The 13,132-nt window shown below is 37.4% G+C and overlaps 1 protein-coding gene and 1 long non-coding RNA gene across 4 annotated transcripts in view; one reads left to right on the top strand and one right to left on the bottom strand.

The window, feature by feature from the left end:
• The window catches only part of LOC120608741 (thioredoxin domain-containing protein 8-like), a 56,015-nt gene that overhangs the window by 1,445 nt on the left and 41,438 nt on the right, over positions 1–13,132 (top strand). For 2 of the 3 annotated variants that reach the window (XM_039870685.1, XM_039870683.1), the window contains exons 1-2: positions 5,111–5,253; positions 11,483–11,542. In XM_039870685.1, coding sequence (XP_039726619.1) covers positions 5,116–5,253; positions 11,483–11,542 — 198 coding nt within the window. In that variant the 5' untranslated portion in view covers positions 5,111–5,115. Of the gene's footprint in view, positions 1–5,110; positions 5,254–11,482; positions 11,543–13,132 lie in introns of those variants that run through there. The other variant, XM_039870686.1, reaches the window with a different exon arrangement.
• Positions 1–13,132, bottom strand: part of LOC120608746 (uncharacterized) — a 39,347-nt gene that overhangs the window by 18,814 nt on the left and 7,401 nt on the right. The window lies entirely within an intron of this gene.

Here is a 13,132-nt window from a genome sequence, read left to right as displayed (position 1 = left end):
TGAATATTGGAGTGCATAGATCCTTACAAATTATTGTTTTGGTTCTCTCTGGATAAATACCCAGAAGTGCAATTGCTGGGTCAAAAGGTGTATCCATTTTTAATTTTTTGAGGAACCTCCGTACTGTTTTCCATAGCGGCTGTACCAATTTGCAATCCCACCAACAATGTATTGAGGGTTCCCTTTTCTCCGCATCCTCGCCAGCACTTGCTGTTTTTTGATTTATTGATGATAACCATTCTGACAGGTGATATCTCATTGTGGTTTTAATTTGCATTTCTCTGATGATTAGCGACCTTGAGCATCTTTTCATATGTCTGTTAGCCATCTGAATTTCCTCTGTGGAGAAGTATCTGTTCAGGTCTTCTGCCCATTTTTTAATTGGATTGTTTGTTTTTTTTGCTGTTGAGTTGTATAAGTTCTTTATAAATTTTGGATATTAACCCTTTATCAGAAGTATCATTAGCAAATATCTTCTCTCAAACAGTTGGTAGTCTTTTTGTTTTGTTGATGGTTTCCTTTGCTGTACAAAAACTTTTTAGTTTGATGTAGTCTCATTTGTTTTATTTTTTCTTTTGTTTCCCTTGACCGAGGAGATATATCTGAAAAGAAATTCCTGTTAGTAATATCAGAGAGTTTACTGCCTATGTTTTCTTCCAGATGTTTTATGGTTTGGGGTCTTACATTTAAGTCTTTAATCCATTTTGAGTCTATTCTTGTATGCAGTGTAAGAAGATGGTCCAGCTTCTTTTTTTTTTTTTTTGCATGTATCTGTCCAATTTTCCCAATACCATTTATTGAAGAGACTGTCTTTACTCCACTGTATATTTTTACCTCCTTTGTCATATATTAAGTAAGCGTATAGGCATGAATTTATTTCTGGGCTCTCTATTCTGTTCCATCGATCAATGTATCTGTTTTTATACCAGTAACATGCTGTTTTGATTACTGTAGCCTTGTAGTATAGTTTGATATCAGGTGGTGTGATACTTCCAACTTTGTTCTTCTTTCTCAAGATTGCTATGGCTATTCGGGGTTTCTTATGGCTCCATATAAATTTTAGGATTATTTGTTCTAGCTCTCTGAAAAATGCCATTAGTATTTTGATAGGTTCTTGTGTGTTTTATAATAGCTGCCAGCCAGCATCTTCTTTGTATCCAGATGGGGAAAGAGAAAATTTTAGTAACTCTGTCATAAGTGCTATAAATTGCTTTTTCCGGCTTTCGCGCTCTCTCTCTTCATTAACCCTTTGCTTAAAGATGGGATTGCTGGTTGGATTAAGGTAATCAGGGTCTAACTTTAGACTTAGGGTTATCTTAATCCTGTACAAACTCCATAGCTGCTATAAAATAGAGGGAGATAAATTTTCCCGTAGAAAAATCAGTATATTTTTGGTAGGAAGTAGAGGAAATGCAGGGAGGCTAAACCCAACCCAGTCTATGGCTATACAAGAAATAGTCATATTTCACACTTTATCAGATACATACAAAAAGAAAAGGCAGGGATCTTATCCTGGGAGGACTGACTGGATTTATGGAAAAACCAGAAAGAAGGATTTTGCTCTTTTTGTTTTACTAAAGGATTCTACTATTTCTCTCATCATCATTGTTGTTGTTATTGTTCTGAAGAAGATTCTTAGGAACATTGGCCATAGCCATGTTTGGAGTTTTTTCTGACATTAAATTCTGAAAAATGACAAACCATCATGTGCAGGGTTCAGCACACTGCTGTTGTTTTTGTAAGCTAAGAATGCTTTTTTAAAAATCGTAAAAGCAAAGGATACACAGTAAAGATTGCACACGGTCTAAAAAGCCTAAAATATTATTGGGTCCTTCACAGGAAAAATTTGCCAACCTCTGATCCAATGCATAAAGGCGAAGTTTGTTTACCTCTTTAAAAAATTAGAGCAAATAAACAAAGTTTAAGGAATCTGTGACTCATAAAACCAAATTTTGGGGAAACTTATTATAGGAGTAAGGCCTTAGTGTTTTCCTCAACTGCAAAATAATCCCTTTAAAATCCTAACCGAAAATAACTTTTATCAATTTAACATTACCTTGCTTATTTTTTAGTTAGTGGTTGGGGTTGAAGGGAGTATATGGAAATAGGTGATAGTAGATCAAAAGTAGACACATTATTGATTCTGCCGTCAGCTGATTCTTGGCTGATCATATGTTGACTAACTAGTCTTGGCATAAAAGTGGAATTAGCTCCAAGTCTGCCAGAGTTCTAGGTTCTAAGATGTCACGTTGAATGATGTCATAGAGAAGTTACCCTTCTATTCCAGCCAGGATCCTATAATTAATAGAAGACAGCTACAGCAAGCCACCTGAGCCAATAGGAGAGTGTCATCAGCAATTCCTAGGTGTAAATCATGGTGCAGATTATTAAAGACATGGCAAGTATTTATTTGGCTTCACTGAACATTTCAAAAGAGACCATTTTAAGAACAGATTTTAAGAATTATTTCCTCTATCTAGTACTCCTCTGTTGCTTTGTAGCAAAAGAGAGATTTTAAAAATTCTTGCTCTTGATACTGTTTCTTGAGGGTTGGCACTCTCTAGAGAGTAGCCAAGGGACAAATTGATCAAAAAAGGTTTTTATTCCTTCCTGATTCTCATTTCATGCTCTGACTCCAGCTGCATCCAGCCCAGCTCCTAGCATATCCCATTCTGACCTGATCCCACATATTTCTCTTATTCTGGAAAAGAGAACGGATACCCCAGACAAACCATGGAATGGGATAGGAAAAATGATGGTCGGTGGTAACAATTCTTTAGGCAGTATTTTATAAAGCCACTTTCTATCCATATTGTCCACGTTACTGCCACAACAAATCCGAATACAGATGTAGGCCAGGGATAATTATTTGTTTATTAAAAAGAAAACTTCCCCTAAAAGAGAGCTTAAGGTCTCACATCATTCAGGGGTGGAGTGAGCAGTAGAATCCAGACATTCTGGTGCCAGGCCTCGTTACAGGAAAGCCAGGAGCTGCAGAGAAGGTGGGAGAGCATAGGGCCTGGGCTACCAGCTCCTTCAGATTCAGACTTTTGACATCTTCCCCAAGTGCAGCTGTACATAAGGTCACAAAAATGAGGCTGACTGGATGGAAAGAAAGCATTGCCATGTATCTTTGATATGAGTACATGTTTTAAAACAGCGTACATTCGCTAATGCTTTTGGTGCTTCTTTTTTTAATTTTCTGGGAATCTCGCCCATCCCTGAGAAGCCCTCTGCATCTCCTCCTTAGAGGCCTCTCATGAGGGCCTGTTGTGTCCTTCATGTCTTTATTCAAAGGTCCCCATCTCATTGAGGTGGTGGCCCTTGGCCGTCCAGACTACAATCGTAATCCAACTCCCCTCCTTTCCTCCTACTGGATTTTTCTCCTTGTTTCTTTATTAGCAGTGATTACTAACACACTACATATTTTACTTACTGATCTTACCATTGACCTTGCCATCAGTTCCCCCTTTAACATGTAAGCTCTATGAAGGCAGGAAATGTTTCATCCTTTTTTTTTTTTTGTCCACAGTTGTGTCCTAGCAGGATGCCCAGTACCTGGCATAGAGCTGGCCTCGATAGGTACATATTGAATCAATGCATATACTATGGGAGATATTCCCTTCAGAGAACTTAGCCGAGTCAAATTCATTAGTCTAACTAGACCAACTTACACCCTAATAATTACTGAGACATGGAGGGTGTAGGAGGCCTGTGAGGATGGCATCTACCTTAAAATTTCAGAAGCAAGTGTTAAATGGAGGCTTGGCATGGCTCCCTGACAAGTTAATTACCCCCTGTCTTAAAGGAATATTGGTAAAGCAAGAGAGTATATCTCCTTTGAGCATCAGTTTCACCTGCTTGAAACTAAACCAGATGGCAATGTAATTGTCAAGACTCCCCTATTACAGAGCCATTCAGAGTATGCTATTCATATAAATTCCATATGGAATTAACCACTTCCCTAATTCCAGTGGTAGGTCTTGTTAGACTTAATCCAATTGGTGATCCCATCCCCCATCTTACTGATTGGCCCAGGGAAGTTTACAAGATTTAGTTAGGACCAGTGAGAGGGAGAGTGAGCCCTATTACTGTGAAGAACTTAGGAGGTGACTTTGTATAGTGGTTAAGGAGTCAGGCTTCCTAGGTTAGCAATCTCAACTATACTATTTACCAGCTGGTTGCCCCAGAGAAAGTCAATAAATTTCATTTCTCATCTGTAAAATGGAGATAATACAAATCATACCCACTCCATGGAGTGGCTGTAAAGATTAAGGGAGCGAATACCAGGTGCACAGAGTAAGCTGGCTATTGTCGTCACAATTCCAGTCAGAAAAGGAAAAGTAAATCTGTAAATGATTTGCCGACATAAAGTAAACACTTTATGTCGGCAAATCATTCATTCGTTCACCAACTAAATACTCCATGAGCACATATCCTGTGCCTGTTATGGACCACGGAGGTACAGGAGTGAATCAGGATTGGGTTCTGTATGAGCTTTTTGAGGAGGTAAGCCATGCATGAAATAACTTGTGTAAGACAGTCACTCTTCATTAACCAAGCAAATATAGATACAGTGATCTGAAAAATGCACTTTACTTAGATGATGTGGACAGTTAATGGAAAACTCAGCTGACATTCAAGAGGAAACATGTCCATCCTTAAATGTGTGGTTTTGATGATAGCTTTAATAATGATCACTCCGTAAAAACGAAACAAACAAACAAACAAAAAAACAAGAAGTGATTCAAGGTGTTAGATTAGTTCTTCTCCTTTTAAATTTCACTATTAATGCAAGTTTAGGTTCTTGTTTCCAAAAAATCAAATATAGATAAGCAACCAGTCACCCTCACCCTCCACCCCTCATCTCTCACTGGCCAATCTCAGTTTCTCCCAGATATAATTACCAACCACCATTTGGTAAATAGACTCCTAATTTTGTGTGCGTGGATTTATTGTCACTTATGTGTACGTAAGAAGACAAATATGTGTGACCTTAAGGACATTTAGGAAAGACTGAGTCACCTGGAGAACAGTGAGGGGGCACCTGGTTAAGGTTTTTAAGAAGTAATCTGTCATTTTATACTTTGCAATACTTTATGAGATTCAGTGATTATGTACATTTCCTCATTTATGTTCTTGTCTCAGGATGAATTAAAAAAATTTTTGAAAGCTGCCGAATGCAAACTTGTGGTGGTTGAATTCTCAGCCAAATGGTGTGGTCCATGCAAAAAGATTTATCCTATTGTTCACGTAAGTATCGTCAGTCTCTATTTCACCGTTTTAGAAGAAATTAAAGTGCCCAAATAGTTTTTCCAGAAAATCATAAAAGTTTGGCACTTTTGAGCCACTTATGGAATCATAGTTTTTTGAAGTATGTCGATTAATCTGAGGATAATATAACAGGATCTAATTAGATAATTAGTACACGTAATAGAAGATTAATACTGCTTGTCTATGGGTAATTCTACAAAGAACATCAAGATGAGCAAAAGAGTACAATTGTACAAATGAATGGATTATTCACAATAATGACATTTTACCAAAGTTCCAGAGTTCAGAACTTCTAAATATTGGAACAAATTACAGATAACATGACACTTGTTTTTAACTATAATATAAAAGAAGAATTTACCCCCAATCCTTCAGCCTTATTATGGGAACAAATCATATGTCTTACATATTCCTTTTGTATCTTTGCTCTACTTTATAAAATATTTTAGTAAAATAGTCTACTTAATAGAATAAAGTCGTATATTTATATTCAGATCTTTTTTCCATATACACATTGGGTCATGGTTTTGCAGTCTCTAAATTATCATTTTGGTGTCTATACAGTGTTTTATCACGTTAATTTTCCTATTGCCCTATTTAAAAGCTTTCACCATTTTACTTATTTATTTTCGGTATAACATGCTGCAAAAAGAACCTCAGGGCATTCTCCTGTCATTTCTCCTAATTGTGCAGAAGTTTCGCATTTTCTGTCAATTTTATGAAATCTATTCCTTCAAATATAAAAAAGTTTTGATTCCTCTACACAAGTGAAAATACTCTGGTCAGTGAGATTTCTAACATTTCAACTTTTTTGACCTGAACTCTTTTTTTAAATTTTTAATTAATTATTTTTTTATGGTGATATTGGTTAATGAAATCCAGTAAATTAAAGTTAAAAAACTTTAACAATAAGGCATATATATATTTACACTGTGTGTTCACCTCCCATAGTTAGATTTCTTTCTGTCACCACATATTTGACCCCCTGTCTACCTCCCCCTCCCCCCGCCCCCTACTATAACCGCTAGTCCATTATCCATGTCCATGAGTCTCTGTTTGTCTTGCTCATTTGTTGCTTTTAGGTTTATATCCCACATATAAGTGATATCATGTGATTTTCATCTTTTTCTGTCTGGCTTATTTTGCTTAGCATGATTATCTCGAGGTCTGTCCATGTTGTCGCAAATGGCAGTATTTCATCTCTTCTTATGGCTGAGTAATATTCCATTGTATATCTATCTATACCACAGCTTCTTTCTCCAGTCATCGATTGTAGGACATTTCGGTTGCTTCCATGTCCTGGTCACTGTAAATAGTGCTGCTATGAACATCAGTGTGCAAATATCTTTCAGATACGGGTTTTCAGCAGAAGGATTGCTGGATCATATGGTAGATCAAGTCTTAGTTTTTTGAGGAACCTCCATACTGTTTTCCATAGTGGCTGCACCAATTCGCAGTCCCGCCAGCAGTGTATGAGGGTTCCTTTTTCTCTGCATCCTCTCCAACATTTGTTATTACTTGTCCTGTTGATTATAGCTATTCTGACAGGTATGAGATGATATCTCATCCTGGTTTTGATTTGCATTTCCCTAATAGTGAGCGATGTTGAGCATCTTTTCAAATATTTGTTGGCCATTTGTATGTCCTCTAGAGAGAAGTGTCTATTCAGATCCTCTGCCCATTCTTTGATTGGATTGTGTGGGTTTTTTATTGTTATTGAGTTGTATGAGTTCTTTGTATATTTTGGATATTAGGCCCTTATTGGAGGCATTGCTTGCAAATATATTTTCCCACCCGAATGGTTGTCTCTTTACCTTGTTGACGGTTTCTTTTGCTGCACAGAAGCTTCTTAGTTTGATGTAGTCCCATTCATTTATTTTAGCTTTTACTCCCCCTTGCTTTTGAGGTCAAATTCATAAAATCCTCTTTAAGTCCAAAGCCCTTGAGTTTAGTTCCTATGTTTTCTTCTATGCATTTTATTGTTTCAGGTCTTATATTCAGGTCCTTAATCCATTTTGAGTTACTTTGGTGTGTGGTAATAGACAGCAGTCTGGTTTCATTCTTTTGCAGGTGGCTTTCCAGTTTTCCCAGCACCGTTTAATAAAGAGGCTTTCCTTTCTCCACTGTATGTTTTTGGATTTTTGTCGAAAATTATTTGCCCATATAAATATGGGTTTACTTCTGGACTCTCGATTCTGTTCCACTGGTTCATGTGTCTATTTTTCTGCCAATACCATGCTGTTTTGATTTCTCCCACTTTGTAGTATAATTTGAAGTCAGGCAGAGTGATGCCTCCAGCCTTGTTCTTTTTTCTCAGGATGGCTTTGGCAATTCAGGGTCTTTTGTGTTTCCATACAAATCTCATGATTTTTTGTTCTATTTCTTTAAAAAAATGCCAATGGGATTTTGATGGTGATTACATTAAATCTGTATAATGCTTTAGGTAATATAATCATTTTAACTATATTGATTCTTCCAATCCAAGAACAAGGAATATCTTTCTATTTCTTTGTATCTTCTTTGATTTCTTTTAATAAGGTCTTACAGTTTTCATTATATAGGTCTTTCACATGTTTCATTAAATTTATTCCTAGGTATTTTATTCTTTTTGTTGTAATTGCAAAAGGAATTATTTTTCCACTTCTTTTTCTGACACTTCATTATTAGAGTATAGAAACGCTATGGATTTTTGAATGTTGATTTTGTATCCATAAACTTTACTGTATTTGCTTATTGTTTCTAGTAGTGTTCTTGTGGAGTCTTTAGGGTTTTCTGCATAGAATCATGTCATCCACAAATAGTGACTGACTTGAACTCTTTAATCCATCTGGGTTAATTCTAACCACAGTCACAATCTTTGACCTTTAATTTAAAATAAATATATGCAAATAGAGAAATCAGCTGCATGCCATCTCTATGCTTAAAATTCTTGGAATATCCAGATGGAACATTTGAATATCTGACAGGCCCTTCTATGCTGATACTTAAAACTTTAAGAGAATCACTGGTGTTTAGCTTCAGGATTACAAATATACTCACATGCTGTCAAGTCAAAGCTGATCAAATTCTAACAGCCAACAAGAGGCATTTTCATAAAGAACAATGAAATCTAAGGCTTGGTAACCTCCCTTCATACCTTCGGGCCCTAAAGGTGGTAACAGCTGTGCTGCCGTCATGTTCATGCCACTCCTACACCCATCCTTAACTTTGTACTTGGTTATAGTTAGCCCTTGGGAGATAAACCTCCTGTGATTATCCTAATTTGAATGTGCCATCTGTTTTCTGTTGGAATCCAGACTAATGCAAACATAGTTTTTAAATAAATTTTGGTTCAGTCACTCTGTGAAATACTTTTCAGGTGTTAAAAAGAATCAAGCAGACCCATATGTCTCTAAGACAACATAGTATTCAGTAAAAAGAGCACAATATAGAAAAAATTATATAGTATGGTCCCATTTATGGAAAACAGACATACACGCATATGTGTATGTACTTTGTGTGTGTGTGTGTGTGTGTGTGTGTGTGTAGACAAAACAGAGCAGAAGGATTCATATCAAACAAGTTTTTTTTTTTCCTGTGAAAAGGAGTAAAAATTGTGGGGAAATCATGAATGCTTGTTTTGGCTTTTTTTGGTAACATTTGAACTTTTGCAAGCAAATATATTCATGTAAACTGTGTATGATTTAAAAAAAAAACTCATTGTACCTTAGGGGGTTGGAGTAAGGCTTTACTTACCCTAGGTCACTTTATCAGTCAGAGATCAAAGCAGAACGTAGACACCAAATCAGACAGAAAAGAACTTTACTACGAGGAATTTAGTTCTTATAAAATCACTGGAAGATTGGATGAATGGGCTCTGGACCGACACTCAATGAATGACTCTCTCAGAACACCAAGGACCCACCTACAGGGATTCTAACTTCGCCATCATAATCAGATAATCAGAAGTGAGGGAAGATGGGAGCTACCACTGAAAGAAAAAAAAAAAAACACCAACAGAGCAGTAGTCAGACTGTCAGAACCAGAATCAGGAAACTTCTGCTGTCACAACTTTTGGACATCCAGGAAGCTGATGCATGGATACTGGATCCCTGAATCTGGTGGCAGCTGCTGCCTCCAAGACAACTACCATTCGGTACCCACCATCTTGCTTTCCAGTGGGAACATCCAAAGACAAAAAGAAAGTGGCTTCTGTTTTCCTTTTGCCTTCCAAGTCTCACCTGCATACATCTCTCTGGTAAAACCGATTTGCATCCAGAACTCGAGCTGCAAGGCAGTCTAAGGAATCTTTACCTTTTTTTTTCCAGGCTCTGAAGGAAGGTGGAATGGAAGTTACACAGTGAAAGTGCCAACCAATCAACAAAAAAAGGAAAATGAGGCTAGATCAAGAAGGACCTTGTGTGAAAACTTAATGAGTTGCTATAGAGTCAGAAGAATTCAAAGAAGGGTTTTGCCACGATCGAATGCGGGTTTTTAGAAAATACTTTTGACGGTGTTGTTTAAGAATGGATTGGACAGACTGACCCAACATGAACAACAAGTTCAGTTTTGAAGATTTGGTGGGTTTTGGAGAAAAAAAAGAAAGATCAAATTTAGGAGACATTTTAGAGTTAAGACCAGCAGCACAGGGGACCAAACAGTAACAGATAATATGTTAGGAAGAACAGAACAGAGGCAACAGTTGTTGTTGTTTTTGGGAAGCGGATCCTAGGTGGATAGAGTGGGGATAGTGAAGGAAGGCAAGAACTCCAGCCTAGCAAGGAACACATATCTGTACCATGCATGTGGCCACTATTTAATACAAAAATAACTGACACGTCCCTGTGCATTTCCTGACAGATGTGGGAGGCTCTGAAAACTTCATAAATAGAACTGATCCTGGGAATTAGGTGTCCACATAGCCAAACCCATTCTCATGACTCCTACAGAGAAAACATTCATATATCTTCAGATTTGAAAAGTACAAGTCAATTGCCCTAGAGTTCTTGGGTGACACCATTTTCCTTCCAGGCTCAGAGAAACTGCCAGTCAAAATCAGCATCTTTTTTATCTGATAAGTACTCTAAAGCTCCAAAGGCCTTTATATCTATTATTTAAGAGTTTTCCCCTTATTTTACCATCTTGATGAGCCTCTGAAGAAGGAACCCCTACTTTGGTCACTATCCATGGATAAACAACTGGAAAGAACCCTCTGACAGAACTATGCACTACTCACTACTACTCACTCCATGCCCTGCTTCTTCCTGCTTCTTCAGGGGAATAGCTCCCAGTGACAGCTTCATCTGTTATTGGCTCCACTTGTCCAAGCTCAGAATACCTTACATCACCATCAGAAAAAGGTCCCATTTGAAATAGGTCACTGGATATGCTTGAAATGTGATGTAAAAACAAATCCATATGCTTTTAAGTGTTTTTAAAGTATGAACACAGCTGTCTGGAATAACAAAACAAAACGAAACAAAACCCAAGAACTGACATTTACAGGCTGTGGATGCTGCTGCATCTACTATCCGCCAGACTCATTACTGACAGCGTTGTCATCGCCACTGCCAAAGATGCTTCCAGAACAAAATGAAAGAGTTGTTTCTTCCTGCTTCCCACCTTCCATTTTCCAGCAAATGCTTCCTATTGGCAGAACCTAACTGAAAGTCAGCTGGCAAAGGATCCTGGAAATACAGTTTTAATATATAATAAAGCACAGTAAGATGGCAATGGGGGCAGAAAGCAATTAGCCTAATGGTCAGAACAAATATTTTTACATCACCTCAGCTATAAAAGCCTTCTACCACCACCAGCACCGTCCACCCCCCACCCCAAAAAAAGTATGGCAGGAAGAGAAGGTAAAGGCAGAGTTTGAGTATTTGATCAGAGATCTGGAGACAGACTCCCCACCACACGTAGCTACTCTCTTCCTCCACCCAAAGTGTAAGTCTGGGTCCACCACACACATTTCATTATTTCTTTGCTTTGTGCTCTTCTCTAACTTCGAAACTCTGATCTTCACTTGGGTTCTTTAGACTCTGGTTTTGCCATTGACCTTTGTTTGACCTTGTTGACTTTGGTGCTTCAAGTTCTAGGCAGCAGTGAGACACCAGAACGATGCTTCATTCTCTTGAACAACCTTCTTGTTTGTTTCTTGTTTTTGACACTTCTAGTATTTAATTTAATGTTAAAACTATGCTAATAGGGAATTTTTATTTTTTTCAAGGCATTGTCTCTGCAATACCAGAATGTAATGTTTGCTAATGTGGATGTGGACGATGCTCGGGTAAGAATCTTAAATCCCTCCATGTAGATACGTAAAATCAGGACGCAACGTCATTGATAACACTGTCTCAGTATTTATAATCAATTTAAGTCAAATAGAATTTCACAATGCTTTCTGGTAAACTAGAGTAAACTCCTTCACAATGTTCTTGCATGTTTTGTATTACTTAAAAACAACAGCAACAACAACACAGCAAATATGTGGCTCTCCTGCTCCTCCTCATCCCTCCCAGACCGTGGTGGACCTCACTAATCAATCCCAGCATTCTTCACCACTTGCTCTGAACTCTACCCCAGAAACCTGCTCAGCAGAGTTGCTCTAGGCAAACACCACCAATTGGCTTGAGTTGGGCTCAAGAGCGGAAATGATTTTCACCCCCTAGAGCAGATTATTAATCAATTTCTGACTCAGTGCATTACAGACATATTAAGACATCTTGCTTTCCTCTTGCTGTACCTTGTGCTTTTTTTTTTTAACATAACAAGGAATTCCAGGGAATCCTTCCTTCATGTCCTTAGAGCCTTTCTTCCTCACCCCATCCCCCCAAAATAATCAGCCTTGTGTCCTCAATCAAAATGTGCCTTATTAATACACAAAACGTATGGTACAAACTTTTTCTTCTTAACATTTGTTCATTTATAATGCGGAAAAATTACAATAATTTGTGGCCTATGTATACATTAGGTTGAATTTGAATTTTAGCATAACAAAAAAATCTGTTTTCACCCATTCTGCTCTTTAATGTGTTCATTTCTCTTGGATATTGGACTGAAATTGTTGAGTCATACGGTAACTCTATGTTCAACTTTTTGAAGAACTGACAAATTGTTTTTCAGAGTGGTTGTACCATTTTACATTCCCACCAGCAATGTATGAATGAGTGTTCTGATTTCTCCACATCTTCACCAACACATGTTATTGTTTGACTTTTTGAGTGTAGCTCTTTGTCTTTTATGGTGAAATAAAATGCACAATTTTCTTCCTTAAGAGTAATTTATGTATTAGTCATTGTCATTGCTGTCATATAAAAATTATAATTTAATATGTGTGTGAGTATGGGTGTATGTGTGTGTATGTTGTAGATGGCAGGGGAGAGATTTAGTGCCATGAAGTGAGAAAAGATTTAGTGCCATTAGAGAGAAAAGTCCGATTCTGTTGATCCTGTGGGCGGCTAATTTTCTTTTAACTCCTAAACAAGATAAACAAAAACTGGCATTTGAAAGCAGATTAATGGATTAAAACAATTGAAATTTTGACATTTTTCTTGTCTTTTGGCTCCCAATTTTTCACAAAGATGGGCAGTGTAAGGCTTAAAAAAAAAAAAGAAATATGTAAGCCTTACTTAAAATGCTAGACCATTACATCACCCTATGTCTCAAGTGCAAGTTATAAAGATACCTCTACTCTCTCTTTTTTTTTGCAACATTGTCTCTCCATATTGGGTTCCATTAGGGCCTCTTTGCAATCGTTCACAAGCCTTTTAACATAGAACTCATTTAGTCCTTCAGTCCATTCTATTTTGGTCTCCATCCCTCCCTCTTCTAGAGCTCTGGGATGAGAAAGCTCAGGAAAGCTGAGAACAGTCACTTC

Source organism: Pteropus medius, unplaced genomic scaffold (assembly GCF_902729225.1).
Source record: "Pteropus medius unplaced genomic scaffold, Ma_sr-lr_union100, whole genome shotgun sequence".
Taxonomy (NCBI): domain Eukaryota; kingdom Metazoa; phylum Chordata; class Mammalia; order Chiroptera; family Pteropodidae; genus Pteropus; species Pteropus medius.
Note: the sequence above shows the minus strand (reverse complement) of the source record. Positions and strands in the feature narration are given on the sequence as shown.